Here is a 20,980-nt window from a genome sequence, read left to right as displayed (position 1 = left end):
ATCCTGGCATTGTAGCGCGATGTGCTAACCACTCCGCTATGGGAGATGGCTGTGTGAAAAAGGAACATGAAGTTATGACAATTAGGTAAACATTTTCAAGCATTCGGAAGGGGGGTTCAACTGGTCCATCGACCCCTCCTGGAAATGGTTATTGATCATGTCAACCATTGAACTATATATAACTGGAACGCTCGCTGCAACGCTGATCAGCCACCGAAACAGAAGCCACTTTTGAGATTAGTTTCTCCAGGGAACGGGAGAAGAAAACTTGGTGATCCCATAAGCTAACTTGTATTTACTCTCCTTAAGAATATTTCTGCATTCAGTGCTATAAGTGAAGGTCTTATTAACTGTTTCTTCGCTACATTAATAGTTGGCATGTATTTTTTCAAACAATTTATCCAGTCTTACGTCGGTTGAACATGGTACGGTAACAGGAAGAAAAAAAAAATTGTGTCGAAGCTTCGAAATGAAAAGAGTGTGAAGTATTGTTTGAGATTTGTCGACCATGATCCAGTTGTGTTTTTTTTTCTGAAAGTGTTAATTTTCATGAATTTTGTATCCAGCGCGCATCCTTACATCCTAGTAGAAAAACGTGCATCCTGTCGGGTTAAAGTCTGGATTTTGATTTGCGTTTTGTTAAATGTAGCTTCCTTGCATGCACTTGCCACATCCTTCATATTATCTAATTTTATTTAATTTAATTAAGATGTTAGGTGTTAAATTTATATAATAATCTATGGCAGTCGCACAGTAAGAGGAAGAATTAACATGTACAAAATATATGCATTTATCACATTTATATATTACAAATTCAAGCTATTCAAATACTATTATGAGTATGATAACCTGCTGAAACACCTAGAAATAGACAGACTTGATGTCAGAGCTGAAAAGCGAATTATATCTTATATGGAAGGAATCTTGGAGGGAAATTATATGGTACCAAAACTCCTTCGTATGATATGGCTTAAGGTTAAATCATACAATTTGAGAGGAAATAGCGAATTATTATATCTTGATAAGAACTACAAAAATAACAAGTATGTTCTGTATCTCATAAACAGTTATAATTCGAATACCGTGAGATAGATATTGATAATGTTGTTAAAACAATTTCAACTTCATATATAAGGATAATTATTTAAAAAATCTTTTCTAGTTCTATAGTTGAACTGTAACAATGTATATTCTTTAATGCATTTTTAAAATTCTTGTAGTTTTAGGTTATGTTTGCTAAATATTTTGAAATGCCCTCTGTCCAATACTGTGGTTTTGGATACCTTGTAATATGTAACCTTGTAACATGTAATACTGCTGTATTAAGGCTGAAAAGCTGTTCTCAGAAGTTTAAAAACACTTTTAAATAAATAAATAAATAAATAACGAAACCAAAATTTAATCCAGTGTTCATTCATCAATGGCATCATATCATTATTCATTCCCATGTTCGCAATTAGCTAAAAGTGGCAGAAAAGCAAAGTAAAATAAACTAAATCAATCAACAATAATATTTTTTGCAGTTATAACACGATGAGGACAGCAACTGCTAAGTTCTTGATATTAATCAACTTTTACCAAGAAGTTCTTAAAAATACATTGATATTGTTAATATAATCTTAAATCCCGTGGTATTTGAATATACGTGACATACTCATTGTAATGTTTTCTCATAAACTATAGCTTTTATTTCATAAATAATCTCTTAAAAATCCATTCGCCGCCATAGAAAAAATCATCTGCTTCAGCTTTTCTTCCCCAGTTTCCTGTCGTAAGCGAGAGAATGGCTTCACTCTTGCCCTGTAAAGCAGTCCTTCCATTTTATATAGTTCAATGATGTCAACTTATGAGGGCCGTTCCATATTGATTTACACTTAATTTTTTTGTTTGCACTCACAAAGAATAGCTACACATCAGTAGATATGTCCACCTTCTCAATGTAGTTTCCCTTCAGCACTATGCACTTGCTCCAGCGGTGTGGCAACTTCTCCAGGCCCTCCTGGAACCACTTTGTTGGAGTGTGTCGCACCCACGTCCAGGGCGCTGCTTGCAGGTCCTCGACATCTGTGAAATTATGTGCACACAGAAGTTTCTTGAAAAGCAGTCACACCCTAAATGGCCAAAACATGGCCTCTGTACATGATATTGAAGGCAAATTACAGACGATACCTACACAAACAAACTTGACAAAGCCAAAGGGAACGACTTGAGATGACCGGACCGCTCTCCGATTTTCTTCATATTTGGCATACTCACTAATTGAGGCCTCCTAATCATGAATCTGAAGTTAAAATTTGTCGGAAACATCTAGAAATTGCAAAATAAGCTAAAATAAGGCGTTAGCTTTTGGAATGGAAACCGTCGATTTTCGCGAATTTTTTTGTTTCACAAGCAAATATATATATTCCTGATACTACCATGACACCAAATTTTAACTATGTTTGCCTAACCTAACCACGTGCCAATGGTTCGCAATTATTTGCAATTTCTAGATCCTGATACTACCACGACATGAAATTTTAACAATTTTTGCCTAACCTAACCACGTGCCAATGGTTCGTGGGGCTAGCGCCAATGGTTCTTGAGGCTAGCCCCAATTGTTCGTGAGGCTAGCGTCGATGGTTCACAATTTCTAGACATTTCCGACAAATTTTAACTTCAGATTCGTGATTAGGAGGCCTCAATTAGTGACTATGTCAAATATGAAGAAAATCGGAGAGGGGTCCGGTCATCTCAAGTCATACCGCCAAAAGAGTGTTCGTTTTTTAAATCTTGAAACCTTGTGCATATTGATACTTTATCTCCGTTATTTGCGGTTTCCTAACGCTGGAACAACTTTTATATTACGTAAAACATTCAAATCTGTCGATTAAAAAGAAAATCGACTTAACACTCGAGGGAGTAGAGTTCCTCAGTGAAAAAAATTTGCATGTGTTCATTCATACCTTGGTAGTATTAACAAACACACAAAGTTTCATTAAAATCTTGTAACGAACCTGAGAGTTTTAAGATTTTATATTTGTAAGAAGTTAAGATATTTAAAATGTTTGTTACTTCAAATAATGTGCAAGTTGTCACAGACAACTATAGTTAGATTGATACAGTTGTTGTTGGAACTTGTGTATATGTTTAGAAATACGTCATAATCGGTTTGTCATGGCCTGCCATATGGAATCAGTCAGTTATATCAGTTTCCTAGTCAAATCATGTGATGAATTTTCAGTTTTAAACATGAAAATGCGATACATGGAAATTTATTATTTGGGTCATGGCCGACCCCACCATGTGGAATTTGTGAGAAAAAATCACGATGTGGTTCCAAGGTGAACATTTTATAACCCAGTAAAATTTTAGTATCTGCAAAACGTATTTCTTCAATTTTACAGGAGAAAGTACTTACCGAACTGACTTTCCGTGCACTTTTGAAAGGTCGTGGAAGTGTTTTTTCCCATTCCTTAATTTCTATCGCAGGTAAATCATGTATTTTTGAAGATTAATGTCTCTCCAATGCACGAAAGCTGTTGCCTCTATGTCCTTCTACTACATGAAAAAAATGCTGCATGCGTTCGATGATGTAACCCCCGGTCAGTGTTTCCAACCACACCATTGTTTTGCAAGAACATGAGAATTTTGAAGATGACAATTTTAACTGTTTGCCTAACCTAACAGAACCTAACCTTGCCGTGCATGGTTCGTGGGGTTTTCAAACCCGGAAAAAAATACAAAATCAGTAACACGAAAGTAGGTATTTTTTGGTGAAGAAGGTTGGAAACACTGCACACCCACTGGTCATAGACAACGCTAGTCAAGACTTGCCCGCCATATTGTGAGTAACGCAACCGAAACACCAACGAACTATAATTACTCGATATGTGGAAAATTGAAATTATTGTCGATATGTGGAAAATTTAAATTATTGTCGTGAAAAAAAAAGAAATCCCACCTTCAGCAACCCTTAGCAATGCAGAATACGTAAGTACCAATGTGAAAAACAAGAAAATAAAGGAATTTCAGACGTTTGAAAGATACTAAAATTTTAATAATATCACCCTTGCACTTAGATTTGCTGAATGAAAATAATACCTGTTTTACAACTTCGGAAAGAAGTTGTACATTGTGTTTGTCACTATCAAAACTTTGATACTTTCTGATTTCACAACCATTTCTTCAATATATTTACAAAGTTTTGGAGCAAGAACTAAAACCTATAAACTAACATGATGACTTCAGTTAAGTCATGTTAGTTTCGGATCACAGCTTACAGCCATCGATAAATAGCACAGTTTAGAGACGAGTCGTTCGCGAAGGAACGAATCTTTCTAATGATCTAGTTCACCGGGTCGCGAATATACTTTTCCGTTAGGGGACAGCCAAGCCACTGTGTATCGTTCATTTTAGCATAAATCAACCAGACCGACTGAGATATAATAGTAGCGAGAAAACTAGGGATGTGCGGGATCTGGAAGAGTCGGCACTAGGATTGGGAGGAAGGCGAGAATCGTACCGTTATTCACTTGTTTACTAGAGTCGCCAGAAGTAAACAAACAAGGAACTGGTAGCACTGAGTGACGTCATAACGGCGCCACTCGAGATAATCATGGCATGGAGTATTTTGTTAGCCAATATAGTAAAAGGTGACATTTTATAATAATCAGCTGTATAACAGCATAATGGAGTTTATGATGGGCATTTTCTTCGTAGTACTTTGTCTAATAGTAGTATTAATTCTGTCAATACTGAATGGTGCATTGGCTGACATAAACATTATTACGGGAGATCCTCCTATAAACAGTCTCTTAGTTGCTTACAAGTTGTATTCTGGAAGATGCAAAAGCATGACAAGACTTTTCACGGAAGTTGGAGAATTAGTGCCCAATGGAAATATTCTGTGCATGTATTTCACAAGAAGAACCTCGGTAAGTACCTTGACACGACATATGCCTTGTACTTGAAATTTTGTGCTATCGTCAGTTGAAACAATCGTTACTTTGAATTTCAACTATAGATTTTAACTACACGGTATCACTTGCGGGAGTGCCGCCTTGCCAGAACTTTTAGCTGAGATCCAGCACCCTGACGTTATTTACAAAGTAAAAACGTCTACCAAAATAATTCTTGCGGTCAAAGTTCCGATTGTGTAATGAATTTGGTAACTGTTGTATAAGTCGGAGACGGATTTCTTCAAATTTACAGGAGAAAAGCCGAAAAAGTACTTACGGAATGGCGTTCTTGATGACTTTCTGAAGCCGGGGAAATTGTTTTTTCGAATCGTGCAACTTATTTGGCCTGTAAGTAAGGTATTTTTCGTCATTCATGCATATCCGTTGTACGATAGCTCGTGCCGCCATTACCGTCGACTACGTGAATCAAATGTTCTGTGCGTTCGATTATGTAACCCCCTGTCAGTGTAGCAACCACGCGGTAGTTTTACAAGATGACGTGTGAGTGTTTTTTTTCCAATTTAAGGTAACACTCTAGTTTACGTCCTTTTCCTAAGGAATACGTGCCATGTATCGTTGGAAAGCTTATTTTATAAGGAATTCAACAACGTAAATCCCAAATCGAGCAAAAATTTCCTGAAGGAATAAATCGAGAAAAACCAATGTTGTCCGGATATGCGCAATTGAACGTACTGAGGAATTTTTTAGATGATGAAGCACATATTTAGTGCTAATGGAACATAACCTAACAGGCCTAACCTAACCTCGTAGGCATACCTCGACCCCGTGAATGGATAGTGGGGCTATTGTGAACAGAAAGTGTAAAAAGAAAAAGGTACTTACCCGAAGAGATGCCGGGTGCCGCACCGCGAACGCAAAGAAGCAATCACCATGCAGATAAGGACGTAAAGTAGAGTCTTGCCTCAATTTTCTCTTAAAAACCTTTTGTGAATAGTTTGTGCGGCATTTATCAGTTCATAAGTTTGGAAACACTGCACATCAGCTGACGATACTGCATATCAGCTGACGATAGACAACGTGAGTCAAAATTTGCCCGCTGAATTAGCAACGACCAATAAATGATTATAATGTTGGGTAAATTTTCGTTTCTTCAATTTTTGACATTCGTACTTACGTATCTGCTTCGCGGAACATTCCTGAAGGTGTATCAACGTTGTTTTGATGAAATTAATTGCAATTTTTCACATTACCAGTACGTCTTTCTGATAGGCCTTTTCGCTTGCCTGAGACGAACTAACCTAACTACGTGCCAATGGTTTGTGGGGCTAGCGCCAATGGTTCGCAATTATTTCCAATTTCTAGATCCTGATACTAACACGACACCAAATTTTAACTATGTTTCCTAACCTAATAGAACTAACCTAACCATGTGCCAATGGTTCGCAATTATTTCCAATTTCTAGATCCTGATACTAACACGACACCAAATTTTAACTATGTTTCCTAACCTAACAGAACTAACCTATCCATGCGCCAGTGGTTCGTGGGGTCTAGCTATTCTCCGTCAGAGAATTAATTTTCAACAAACAACATGAATTTCAGCTATGGAACATTCCCACATCACACAAAACACCTTCCCAATGTTAGACAATGCTACAGGAACTTATTACGGTAAGTCGTTTCTTCTGTAGAAATAAATAAATGTGTCCGAAGGATAGTAAACAAGTACCATAATGTTAAAAATATCGCTTTTTTGATGGAAAAAAAAGTGATCCCCAGCTTGAAAAATGTTCTGCTATGCATATGAGGTAAGTAGCAATGATTTTTATTTGAAAATAAACGAGTTTAATGTGTCTCCGGCTTATACAACTGATACCATGATTTTAAAACTTGTACAGATATATATGAGGAATGCATTTAGATTGATTGAGTTTAAGTACACTTTATGCACAAAAAGGCTAATCGGGACTCGAACTCTGAACCCTTATGTCCCTCCACTGGGTATCGAACCTAGTACCCCTTAATTACAAGGTGACGATGTTACCACTAATCCATCGAGAAGGCCCAAAGAAGTAGGCCTAAGTTTGAATTTCGGGGAAGTGTTTTCTTGCATCATTCATTAAATTTTGCTGGTAAATCATCTATTTTTCGATATAAATGTGTGACCATTGCACGAAAGCTCTTGCATCCATTTTCTTCCAGGTGGATGTAGCCTGTGTGTGATGACGTAATCCCACTCAATCGCGGTCAGTGTTTCCAAACACGTGTTATTGTAACTGAACAAGGTACGTTTCCCCAAATGGTTTGTGGGGCTGTGTGTCAATGGTTCATGGGGCTATGTGTCAATGGTTCATGGGGCTGTGTGTCAATGGTTCGTGGGGCTATGCGAGAATGGTGTGTGGGGCTACACATATTTTTTTTGAAACCAATTTTTAACTATTGTAACCTATACGTGACCCTACCTGACCTAACCTAACTGGAAATGGTTCGTGGGGCTATGCGTGAATGGTTTGTGGGGCTAAGTAGGTATATTAGGGTGCAGTGAAGTGGAAACACTGCATGCCGAGTACGATAATGAAACTGTGACCGCCATATTGTGTGTTACCGAAGGCAAAAAGAAATGAAGAAAACTTACTCGATATGTTGCAAGTAGAGCTTATTTCCATGAAATAAGCTAAATGCAACCTTCAGCAATGTTTCTCAATGCAGAATACATAAGTACGAATATTGAAATTAAGAGCCCAAAGCACCGCTGGTGACGATACCTAAAAAATAGGTTCTTGCGTCGACCTTCTGTGCTCGAACAGTCAAGTGTGTGGCATTTAAATTTTACTGAGTTAAAGATCAAATATGAAATTAGTTATGTCATGAAGCCTTTTTTTAAATACATTATTTATTACGTAGTTTTCCTTATCTCAATTTCGTAAAATTCACTTGCTCGCCAATTGTATGTAATAACTTAAATCAACATTTTTAAAGCACAAGAAAGCTTCAACTGTTCTTCTACAGCAAAGAAATGAAACTGATCTTACGTAATTTTCTTTAGAATGTCTGTAGTTTTTCGACGTACAGAGCAATGTATGTAAATTTTAACTTCGACTTTTCTAAGCTGGTCGTGCTAGCCGTTTCCCCCTCTGTACTACTCGCGCTCAACCCCGCCCCTCCACACTCCTCCGCTGTCCCTTTTTTCTTTCACAATCTGCCAGTCTTCCAAGAAAACCGCATGCTGAGAGCTAGGAAAAGAAAAAAGAAGGCAGGGAAAGGTTTTGGGGGAGAGTCAATGGTTTGGGCGATGCTTGTAAACTTCTTGTAAGTTCTTCACTATGCTAAATCACGATGGGGTTGTAGTGCAATGACAACAGTGAAGGATGGAGGATTTCCCCAGTATATTGTTCACAAATGGGAAGAGCTGGTTGCACAGACTGAAGTACACCTTTACAAAAGGTTTGCCTACAAAAGAAAAATTGTGCCAAATTATAACTTTTTTTTGTGAGAACACGAAAGTCCATTACCAAGAGATTTTTTTTAGGGTGAAGGTGACTTTACCCAAAGTTTTTAGGTAAATATTGTGTAAATTCTATCTTCTGGTGGATTATCAATCAGTCACGCAAATGAATGACTTTTTAGCTGTCGATCATAAATAAGTTCAATGAACGTTCATTGTCAATTTGAGATATTTCTGAGGGTCAATGGTAAAAAATACTTTATGATCTGTTATGGAAATAGTGCTATTTTTAAACATTTTGAACGTCCGTTCAATTTAATTTCGAATTTGACTCCTTTCATAATTTGTGAGTAGGGGGATAAAATATATTTACTTAATACTTTACTGCGTAATTTTTCACCAATTACATACAGTCAGACCCAAAGATAAATCACAACATAAGATAGTTCTGTGTCATCATATACAAAAGTACTTTTAGGCATAGGTCTTATGTAACCCTACAAAACACACCATACAAATTTCATTCACTTTCAACTTTCTGGGGCCGGCCACCGTGGGGGAGTGGTTAGCACATCGCGCTACGATGCCAGGGCTCCTGGGTTCGAATTCCGGCTTGGGCGCGGATGTCTGTGAGTGTCAATTCATCACTCATCCCCATCTTAGCAAATTGGCCAAAAGTGGCACAAAAAGCGAAGTAAAATAAAGCAAATCAATCAATCAATCAACTTTCTGGATATACAACAAATAACACTATGTAATGTAACACTATTTCTGTATAAGGAATTTTAGGCGTGCTCAGATCCTCCGATTATGGGGAGCAAGGGCCTTGATAAAAGTTTAGCTGACGAAATAAAGCCCTCATTCCATCTCACTGTTTTATTACATTGATGGGCACAAAACAGGGTCGTGTGTGTCCCGACGCACCTAAAATCATTTTATTAGATGAATTTCAACTTCAGTGTCACCATTGTTGTCTGCTGGCACTTTATTTTCCATCTCTGTCGTTCAAAGACTAATTTATGTATAAACATGGTTTAGTACCGCAAATTCAAAACAACTACACATAATTTATTCATGTGCAATATATGGACAATTTATTCTGCACACATATACAGATAATACAACTAAAGAATAAAATATGTGGATGTGTTAATAAGAAATTTGCTAGTGGGAGAGTCCAATTACATAGGAAGTAATACACTACCCTTCCCCTACGTAGTTACTTGGAACTTTCGTCGGTTTGAAAATAGTATTTATTTTTATTTCTATAAAAGCATAATGATGTTTAAGAACATTTATAAGATTCCTCTGCACTACATTTCCAAGTGAGACTATTAAGCAACTTCTCCCTCCCCCTCATTTACGCAGCGTATGCAAAGAGTGTGAATACTTTTTTGCTGAAAATGGAAAATGAACCACAGCAAGAAACTAATGAAATACGTCTGTTTTTATGAACAGCTGCAGAATTATCTACATACTTGTTGAAATTCACAATTTTGCTAGCTTGTACTCATTGGACAAAATACATAGCGCCAGGGACGGTGCTACAAAGAGGTTAGGTGGGATGAAACCCCCACAACAGATCTAAGCTCCCTGTAGCCCCCAGATTTTTATAGTAGGGTAGATGCCTTTCGATTGAAAATAAAATAACTAGAAGCTATCTTAAGTAATATTTTCCATTATAAAACTTCCCTTAGGCAAGGCCATTGCAATGTTCAAGTACATTTCCTGTTTTTATAAGATCGCAAGATTATTACAACGTGTTGTACGTAAAATCGTGGTTGGAGGTGGCAGCTGCAGATCTGCATGGATCAACAATGGACATTGATTATTTAATACGTACTAAGTGATTGTTAAATCACAAGTCTCCAAACTTGCAAAACAAAATTACAGATACTCTGCTACCTATCTGGTAGGTGGATGTGTTCAGTGGCTGTGGGATTGATGTTTGGTTGCTGGAGGGTCAAACGATGATGATAATACGATGCCTACGAAGCTAAATGTTAACAATTATTATCCTATGTAAATCATGTCACTATTTTTGGAACGAGTGTGAAAAATTATTTTTTATAAGTTGTAGGATGTTACCAATTGTATTGTGAAGGTAACACTGAGAGAACAAACATATTTTCAGTGCAAATTCACCTACACTATGAGACAAAAGCATTGACTATCAATATCATTGACATAAATCAATGGATACATTTTTTTTTTGATTGATTGATTTAGTTTATTTTACTTCGCGTTTTGTGCCTCTTGGCTAATTTGCGAAGATGGGGATGAGTGATGAAATGATTAAATTGGTGAATGGACATTCACAAACTACCAAGCTCGACCGGGATTCGAACCCGGGACCCTTGGCGTCGCAGCGCGATGTGCTAACCACTCGGCCACAGGGTCGGGCATCAATCAATGGATACAGTTGCAGCTCTCGCACTGGGCAGAAGTGATTTGTAGTGAAAATATCTACCAATAGTTTTATATGTGTTTCACATCTGGTTCTTCTCCATGGAATAGTAATTGGCCACTCGGCATAATTTTTTTTTTCCCAACGTCATAAATAAGAATTTATTAACATGTAGACTTAGGCTTACAAGGAATAAAACTGCTCAAAATTGCTGATTTTTGCACTGAATTGCAATGTTTAGTTGCATAAAGGCTACAGCCTATAGTGGAATTCGAACCACTTAATCAAATGTGCCTACCCGTGGATTGAACTCGTGACTGCTCGATTACAAAGCATCATTATTACTGCTAACCGAGGCGGGGAGGTTCACTTATGATCTTTCCAATTCTTAACATTTAAGAGTTAGGTAGTTTCTGTAGTTTTTTAATTCCTTAATGTCGTATTTTTACCTCTTGTATGTTTTCAGTAACAAAAATAGGTGTAATGATGAAAGGATTGAGAAAACATCGCTGACAATTATGTTCATTGCAAATACTCGAATGAGAAACTACAATCAGAAAAGCTGCCCCCGTGGCGGAGTGGTTAGCACATCGTGCTACGACGCCAGAGGTCCTGGGTTTGAATCCCAGCTTGGGTATGGGTGTCCATTCATCAATTTCATCATATCATCACTCATCCCCCATCTTCGCAATTAGCCAAAAGTGACAGAAAAGCAATGTAAAGTAAACTAAATCAATCAATCACTACAAACCGGAAAATAAACTTGATGGTTCTTGAGATGTTGAACGTCCTCCAACTTTCAAAAATTTTCACACCTATTCCGGAAATTGGAAACACTTTTTGTAGAGGATAATAATTGTACACATTTAACTCTATATACGTATAACCTATAGAACGAAATAACAATCTCTCAGCCACTGAATGAATCCACCTACCAGGTAGACAGCAGAATATCATGTCAATTTCGTGACAAGTTTGGCGACTCATGATTTAACAATTTCTTAGTATCAAATGATCAGTGGCCATTGTTGTTCCAGGCAGATAAGCAGTTGCCCTGCCCTTTCACGATTTTAGAACACATCGTAATAAGGTAACATCTTCCTGAAGTAGAAAATGTACTTGAGCATTGTAATGACCTTTTATGAAAGTTTTATAATGAAAAAAATAGTTTTTCTCTTGTTTCGGTCGAAATGCATGTACTGTACAATAAAACAATATTCTACTCTAAAAGGAAATGGTGCAATCACGAGGGGACAGGGGGGAGGGGCATTGCCTTTTTGCCTTTTTCCAACCTTGCACGAAAATCAATTATAGGGGGGGCATACATTGAAGTAAAAGAAAGCAAGACTAGCAGAATCTACTAATAGCAGGACAAAAGGATACCCAAGACGGAATTAGTTTTCACGTCCATCTTGCATTATTTCTTCCAGACGGCCAGGATCACCTTGGGGGGGGGGGCACAGAGGGGCAATTGTCACCTCGACTTTAAATTTTATTCAAATAAAAATACATTTCGTAAAATTTTCTTTCTCGCTTCGCTCGCGGTACCTGCTTTTCTTGCAGTCTTGTCAACTTCCGAGCCGTAGCTACGAAGTAGCAGGAGTGCCGAACAATCTGATGAGAAAAATTGTAAAAGAGAATGCCATGGCGTCCCATGAAATGTTTTGTGCCCTATTAAATCAATACTGTTTTCAAATTTCAAAAATTTGGATCGAAAAATTTTCTTGCTCGCTTTGCTCGCAGTTTCACAGTTGCTGCTATAACAGTTTGGTTTGGAGGAAAACTAGCGCTCACATTTCAGAGACAATTTATATACTGTTTTTTGCTGTTGGTTTGTTAAGGGGCGGATGAATAGATTACGTAATGTATTTAAATAATATGTTAATACCTAGGTATATATATACTGTATATATAATATATACGCACATGCGCGAACACACACATATATTTATATATTGCATCAATGCAAAAAACTAAAACAGTGAGATAAAATGAGTTTTTCTTTCCCGATCTGATTTAATTTTCAAGGCTTTTGCCCCCCCCCCCTTATCAGAGGGTCTGCACACGCCTATGATGTTGGTACCTTCTTCTAATAATAAGAACAAATTTAAATAACTGTAATATTAAATTAATAATATTCATTAATATTGTTATTACATGAATGGGAAAAGACGGCATAAGAATAGGAATATAACAGCACTTATTCATTATCTAGCTCATGAATAGTTAAGATCGCTTCAATTTGTATAAAAACAACTGACCTGGCAAGGTGATTGTGAAACAGATAAGGAATTGAATATTTATTGAATAACGAAAAAGGATGTTAGATCCATTTGACGAAAAGTAAAGCTCTTAATTTAATATTTAAGAATATTACTTAGGTAGTGGTGTGCATAAATCTTCTTTGATACAGTCATCCAAAGTTGTATGATCCTTCCCTTACAATAGGTTTGACGGAAATACACCTCTCTCGATTATACGACAGATGCTAAACAAAACAAGCATATTTACATTATTTAATTTTAGTACTTCGTAAGTCTCTTGTGGAAGATTCGGACTCCGTGGACACCCCACCCCGCCTCCCCTAAATAGTCCTTGGCTCTATTACATGTAAGTTGTATTGCGATGTTTGTCAATGTGTGTTTCTCTTCAGACACTCGGAAAAAGTTTTTTTCTTGTCACAGAAACCCTCTCAAAGTTATAAACGTGGGGGCTGAAAAGAAAGGTCCGTTATGGTCAGACTCTGACCTGCATGAATGGGGGGAGAGTAGCGGACAGGGAACCTTGTCCTCTGCTTCTTTCGACACAGCAATCCTCCCTCCAGCAAAGTCTGAATAGGCCTCCCATGCAATGGATTTGCGTTCGAAGGGGGAAATGGAATCAATATTGGTAAGACTAGGAAGAATAAATGACATCTGTCCGGTGCCTTTTTCGAGTGACACTGATACGGGCTATTAAATGAACTAGCAAATTTCAGCCGTTCGTCCGATACGAGAAATTTACCCTGCATTTTAGATGCACAAAAAATATTAATTTGGGAATAATTATTTTGTGAAAATGCTCTTGAAACATCCTTTTTGCATGGAAGATATTGTATACACATGCAGAAGTCGGTAGCGGTTACGATTGTTTCATGATTTTTTCAAATTCTCCTAGAAGAAATAGTAATTATCGTAGAATTTTGTCAATCATTGTCATATGAAATTTGAACCTTCCTTAAAGTAATGAGCACTGTTTGGATTTTTAAAAAAGGTACTAGTTTACTATTGTTCAGACTGATTTCTTCATTTCTACAGAAGAAACTACTTACCGTAATAAGTTCCTGTAGTATTGTCTAACATCGGGAAGGTGTATTCACATTTTTTTGATGAAAGTAATGTCAATTTTCCACATTACGAGTACTTCTTTATTTGCGTTGTCTCGCTTACATATGACACAGTATGGCGCGTACACCTTCGTAGATATTCGCGCGTCGTGCTTGTGTTTTGTTCATGTTCATTGGGTATCCAGTGTTTCGATCCGTCTGTGTTTGCAACGAGAGTTAGATGCATGACGTGTCCTGGATGCATGGTGAAGTTTGTACTGGGTGTGGAAGATCCAGTGGATTTTTTAATTGAACACGGGATCGTGAAGAAAGGACTGTCCAAAATGTGGCAGTGAATGTAAGCTACTAGTTAGGAGGAATCGGCTGTGGGTATATGCCTAATATGACGTGTCATGGATGCGTGTTGAAATTCAGGTATTCCGTATTCTGGAAATGGATTTCTTCAAATTTAAAAGTTTGGGGCTCATTTGGGGGCAGGTGACTCCGGCCAATTTCTAACATGCCTTTAACAGGGACTCTATAGAAAAAGCCGGAGCGGAGGCGGGGCCGCAATAGTGGTTGGGGGCGGTAGGTCAATTACCCAGGGTCGGAGCCCAGAATCGGTGGGAAATTTCGACTCAAAAATTTCAAACTAAAAAAAAATAGTTTATATTTCCCACTTATTCCGGGACGGATAGCCCCAAAAACCATTCACGGATAGCGCCACGAAAGATTACAATTTTCTTCGTAAACAAAAGAACTGATGGGCTTTGTTCATGGGCATTTCTTGGGTTCCGAAGGTTGAAACACTGCATAACGATTCAAAATCGATAAAAGACAAGCATGATGTGCGATTATGTAGGAAGTTGTACGCGCCATATTGTTTCTCAGCAAGCGAAAAGACATACTGGTAATGTGAAAAATTGCAATTAATTTCATGAAAACAACTTTAATACACCTTCAGGAATGTTCCGCAAAGCGGATACATAAGTACGAATGTCAAAAATTGACGAAACAAAAAAAAATATAGGTGTCCGAATGATAGTAAATTTTCACCAAAAACAGTTGTTTAAGTTGGGAGAACAACAACTTTAAAGATACCTTACGCAAGCATGCACACTCCCCGTGGACAAGGCATTCTTCGTAGAATAGTGGGAATGAATGTAGAAGTAATTTGGAACCTTCCTGAAACTAATCTGCACAGTTTTCATTTCAGAAAACTCCTATTTGTTGGCAATATAAGATGTTAGAGGTTCCTTGCGCAAAATCACCCAATTTTGCATGCTTGATGCATTACACAGAAATTATTAATTTAATGCTAAGAGAACTAAACCCGACCTGCCTAACCTAACCATGAAATCATTTAGGGTTATTATTAAAATTAAAAGAACTAATCCTGACCCTCCGAACCTAACTACGAATGCATATATTGAACAAAATCTTTCAACATTTTGACAGCAAGAATTATATATAGAGCATTCCATGACATTTGCTACGAGACTCGGCGGCAAGCAGCCCGGCATCAGCGCTTGTCTTTCCCGGTGAACTGGGTCTGCGACAGTCGCATGCTACAGTCTGTTTTTTTCGCTCTCTTTCCCTTTCTGTTGATGTTGCAGACTGACGCCAGTATAATCCTTCCTCGGAAGTTTTGTTGTGTCGTGTCCGTATGTTGAAGATTGTGGCTTAATATGGCATCACAAAAGTTTACATTACAACAAAGGATTTACCTTGTCGAGTGTTACTTCGGATAGAGGACGACGTTTTGCAATGAAATTTCCTGGTGTTCCCGTTTCACATAGGACCACTATATTAAACCTCGTAAAAAAGTTTAGAGTAACAGGGCCAGTTCTGAATAAAAGTGGAAAGAGACATGGGGAAATCTAAAAAAATAAAGTATACAAGGACAATCCGCACACCATCCGTGAGTTAAAATAGAGTATTGTACGAGAAATCAGGAGAATTACAGTAGATGAACTTGCACATGTAAATAAATGCCAATTTCCTGCGTAGATGCCAGGAATGTGTTGCAGCAGAGGGACATCATTTTCAATACCTTCTGTAGTCAAGGCTAGTACACAATATGAAAACTGTAATTTTAATAGCCGACTGTTGTGGACCTTGTTCACTGGGAAAGACAAGCGCTGATGCCAGGTCACTTGCCACCGAGTCTCATAGCGAATGTCAGGGAATGCTCTGTAGAAGTATACGGAAGTGAAAAACCAGTATCAAGGAAACACGCAGTAAGTAATCGCTAAAAGACTGCAGTATGTGTTAACAGACGTAAATCAAAATTGAACCATGTAAGAAATGCATACTTAACATGATGAAAAATAGCAATATAACAAAATGAACTTGGGCCCAGGTGTCAAATATAAAAAAAAAATGTTCAAATAAGTTCTGGAGCTTGCTGCACGGTTGCATCGCTGATAGACGAACTATCTTGCTTGCTTGCTTGAGTTGCTGCTTTAAGTCCACTTTATGCACAGTAAGGCTAATTGGGACTGGACCTACAGTTTAAAGTGGGATCCAAACCACTGTGCACCACCGGGTATCGAACCCAGGACCCCTTGATTACAAGACAATGACACTACCACTGTGCCAAGGGGGAGGCCTATCCTTGGTCAGGTACCAAGTCATGTAAAAAAAAATATGCTAAATTCACTTTCAAAAGTAAATAAAATCCTGGAAATGAGGAAAATTTCCCAGGTGGTAGTGCTGTCATAGCCATCGATGCCTGACCAGGGTAATGGGTTCGAACGAATCACGGTGCTACCAGGAGCAGAATGACAAAGGCTCGTCGACGAACGTGCCCGGGCTGGCAGTCTTAACGGCGCAATGTGGATCCCTCAAGTCCGACATCGAACATGACGAACGCTCTGTGCGTCAAATTGCCAACCTGCCGCAGATAACCGCGACGGAACTACGGCTGAGGGCTATGCCCTCGTCGCTCGTGGCTACCAAAGAAAACATGCTATTTTCTTTACCTCTGCATTGTTAAAGTTCACTGGTGATCGGCTCTGACATGAGGTCGATTAACCTGTAGGGGGAGGGGGGTGGGTGAATTAAAGCCGTGTATCGACATTAAACATTGTTACCAGTAATGACGTGCTTGCATAACACTTACAGCTCAGGGAGCAAAAAATATCCACGAAAAATTGGTCATACATTTCTTGAGGGGAAATGTATGAAAAAAAAAAAGCCGAGCATCTCTACCACGTATAAAGTCTAAATCTTTGGGGACCGTTGATGGGCCTTTAGCCACTTGCTTGCTAAGCGAGAGGAATGTTGTAAGAGGAGGGGGGTAGCTCTGAAGAGCAACATCGACACTCAAACTGCAAGGGGACTAGCCCCGTAAATAAAAATACACAGACATATATTTAAAAATACTACATTTGACTGATCAGGCAGGGGGAGGAAAGACATAAGGAATGTTCATTACCTGAAGTTCTACGGCGATCTCTTCTCCGCTGGTCCTCGATGTGACATGGCCCTACTTTGTAAGAAAACGGACGAGGGAGCAACTCCGAGCTCCAAACTCTGTACTTTCGTAGACCGATATTCTAAACGTTCGCTCCTTTTTCTAAACTTATGATGCCTGTGGAGCTCTCTCGGGATAACCGGATTCAACGTAAACTGAAAACAACTAGAAACAGAGTTCTTTTGTAAGTACTTCATCTGACGGAAAACTGAAGACAAACAAGCCTGAGATTTTCTCACGTGACCTATTTAAGTGAAATTCGAACTATTGGCTGTTACGACTGTTGCTTCGATCGCGTCCTTTGGCAATGACAATTCTGAAGAAGAACACTGATTCCTGATTTCATTTTCTACTGCAATGTCAGCGGAGTTTTTCCAACTCTGCTGAAGGACTCTGTCGCGATGAGCTTTTAAGAAGCTCTTTTTCAATGCTTCAGCGGGACCCTTTTTATAACGTGATTAGCTTATTTATTTATGATGCCCGGGTCCTAGGTTCGATTCACGTCTGCGGCGTGATACGATACATGAGTATTCAATCTTGGATCTGACATAAGCAAATTCCAGGAGTTTGTAAGCCTCCTTAGTTATAAAGTTAACATGTGCATGAAATATGTGTTTAGAAGAAGTCAGAACTCCTAGATCTTTGATTCTTTCTATTTTAATTATCTTTTATTATATTTTATTGATATAGAGTTTCTAGTATGAGATGTGGTGATACTTTTGGCTGTTTAAGATTAGTTTTTTTTTTTCACCTTTCTACAAGTTTTTTCACACTTTTCCATGAGGTTGTTTATGTCAACTTGTAACTGAGTGCAGTCACTGTAACTGCATATTCTTTTGAATGTTTTTAAGTTATCTGCAAATAGTAGCTTACCCAATTAATTCAAGTCTTCATGAAGATCATTTATACACATGAGAAAGAATAAGGGACCAAGTTTAGAGCCTTGGGGAACTCTGGCTGTAGCCTCGAATTCATTGAATTATTCTCCTAAGTCGTGACATGTTGTTTGTGGTTTGTGAAGTAAGACTGGGATAGTTCTAACATCATAACATCTGATTCAATAGATTGTACGATTTCAATTTTATTAATAATATTCTATGGTTTATAGATGAGCTTTTGAAAAATACTTGTACTTGGGCTCCACTAGCCATCACAGTTGCGATAAAATGAGTGATTTCTGATTGGTTGGTACAGTGGGATCCATGAATATTACCATGCAAATTGTCCATGACTATTTTCATTAATTTTTCTTACATCCTGTGTGTTTTTAAGCGATGGATTTTTATGTATGCTGGTACAGAAGTTGTCAACAGCTTGTTTTGAGTTTTCTTTTAATTCTTGAAGCTCTTATTGGGTGAAATAAAGTGCACGAATATGGTGATGGACAATTTGCATGGTAATAATCATCAATCCCACTGTACAGATATTCTACTTAGGAAACCATGTTGATTAGGGGTGATCACTGTTCTTATGTGATGAGAAATGTGCTTGTGAAGAATTTGCTCCCCAAGAGCTTGGCAGGTGCTGCCAGAATTGCTATCAGCCTATAGTTAGTTCTCTATGTTTTTTTATTGGGACCCATTGATTTTTTTCGTTGAAGATTTTTTTATGGTAACTTAGATATCTTTGACTGATATTTGATAAGTTGAGTTTGTTTATTTCATTGTGAGATTGGATATTCAGCATCTTAACCTCTCCATCATCTTGTTGGTACACTAATTGAAAATATTTAGCAAACTCCATTGTTACTTCTAGCCAGGGGGGGGGGGTGCATAGGGGTGCTTATGCACCTCCTAATTTTCTTCAGCACCCCCTTTTTAGATCCTATATTGAAAACATTAACTTACAGTGCCATATGTCATAGTCACATTGAGTTCCCAAATGTTAGGTAAATTGTAGTGAAACCGCTGTTATTGTACACAACAGCCAAGCATTTAAAGGGAAGCTGCATATATATTTTCCTGTACTGTCGGCAGTCTCTATAAAGATCAGAGGTCGTTATCTCTTCTTTCGTTAGTATTGTTGTTAAGAATTGTTTCTTCTTTTGTTTTAAGTGGCCTGTTTGTGTTTTTCGATATTTGCCTACAACTCAGCAAGTTCTTTTTTTGGCATTGCTGTTAAATGGTTTTATTGTCTGCCTACTTGTTGTTCCTCTTTCTCCATGTCGCAGGTGCTTTCATGATATCATCAGGTAGTGCTCGGGAAATTATTTAACGCAAGTTGTATTGTGACAGGTAGTTTACCTGTTAGTATGTTCTATATGTTCCATGTAACATGTTTAGTAAAGTACCAGTTTAGACTTTGTCAAGGAGCCCAAAGTTTGCAAAGAAATGTTACAGTTAGTTGATGGAGATAGTTTAGTAGAAGGAGATTGCAATTTACTTTTTTTGTGGTGCAACCGCAGGGACATTACCCCCCCCCCCCATCAGCCTTGGTCGCGAATCATTTCTATGTGGGGGGGTAAGGGGGCAAACATTAAATTGAAAAAAAGCAAGGCTAGCAGAATCTAAGAGTAGCAGGACAAAATTATACTCAAGATGAAATTGGTTTTCATGTATTTCTTTATTTATCTTCCAGACTGCATATTTGTTGAACCTAGGGACAAGCTTTTAAAATGTATGGGTTTGTATGTTAAAGGTGCTAGGTGTGAATCGTATAAATACACATAGGGTGAGTGCACCAGTAAATGACCAGTTAAAAACATTTTCCCACAAGTTTATTTCTAGGTAATAAAGAAAACAAAGTGAATCCAAGCAAATTGCTTGAATGAATTCAGCATAATGTTGGGTTTAGTTTAATACTACTTTAAAGTAAATACATATCATTATGAAAGAATTAGGTAAAGCTTGGTGAATTCCAATGAAAGCACTAGTGAATGACCAGCAAAATTCACTGAATGACTATCTCAGTACCAGTGAATGACCACAAACATTTTTAATAATAATAATAATGATTCCTGAACAAAGAAATTTGAAAAGTTACAGACTGTTTTCTTTATATATTTTAGCATTTCGCGTATGGTATAGTAAACATCATAAGACCTTTCAGACAGGATATTTGTGGAGCTTGAATACACACCTTGATGTCTCAATGACTGCACCAAATTTGATCAGCTTTGTTTGACCATTTACATTTGTCAGCTTCACGGTTATGCAAAACTTTTATTTCAGATTCATCCTTAAATTTATCTTGAATCTATTGCTGGAAAATATTCACCATCATAACACACTGTAGCATAATCACCAACATTGTGCATAATGCAATTTTCACTGCTTTCACTCTTGTTTTGCGCAACAGATAATAACAACTCATGTAAATCTCCTTCAGATTCTGATGCCAAGGACATCTAATCTAAATCTATTGGTCTCACTATATACTATCTTCTTCCGATGTGATAGCTTTTGATTTCTTCTTAACATCCACTTTCACTTGTTGCTGTTTTCTC

General features: G+C 37.8%; 2 protein-coding genes across 4 annotated transcripts in view; one reads left to right on the top strand and one right to left on the bottom strand.

The window, feature by feature from the left end:
* The window catches only part of LOC145984559 (peroxisome biogenesis factor 10-like), a 31,288-nt gene extending 27,006 nt beyond the window's left edge, over positions 1-4,282 (bottom strand). For both annotated transcript variants that reach the window (XM_083118210.1, XM_083118209.1), the window contains exon 1: positions 4,084-4,282. The gene's annotated coding sequence lies outside the window, so the exon portion shown is untranslated. The remainder of the gene's footprint in view (positions 1-4,083) is intronic.
* A 309-nt stretch (positions 4,283-4,591) lies between these two features.
* The window catches only part of LOC145984558 (testis-expressed protein 264-like), a 64,563-nt gene continuing 48,174 nt past the window's right edge, over positions 4,592-20,980 (top strand). For both annotated transcript variants that reach the window (XM_083118208.1, XM_083118207.1), the window contains exon 1: positions 4,592-4,916. In XM_083118208.1, the coding sequence (XP_082974334.1) occupies positions 4,671-4,916 (246 nt within the window). In that variant the 5' untranslated portion in view covers positions 4,592-4,670. The remainder of the gene's footprint in view (positions 4,917-20,980) is intronic.

The sequence above is a fragment of the Lepisma saccharinum genome, chromosome 2 (genome assembly GCF_977018435.1).
Source record: "Lepisma saccharinum chromosome 2, izLepSacc3.1, whole genome shotgun sequence".
Taxonomy (NCBI): Eukaryota; Metazoa; Arthropoda; class Insecta; order Zygentoma; family Lepismatidae; genus Lepisma; species Lepisma saccharinum.
The sequence above is the reverse complement of the archived record's forward strand: the minus strand, read 5'-3'. Positions and strand labels throughout refer to the sequence as shown.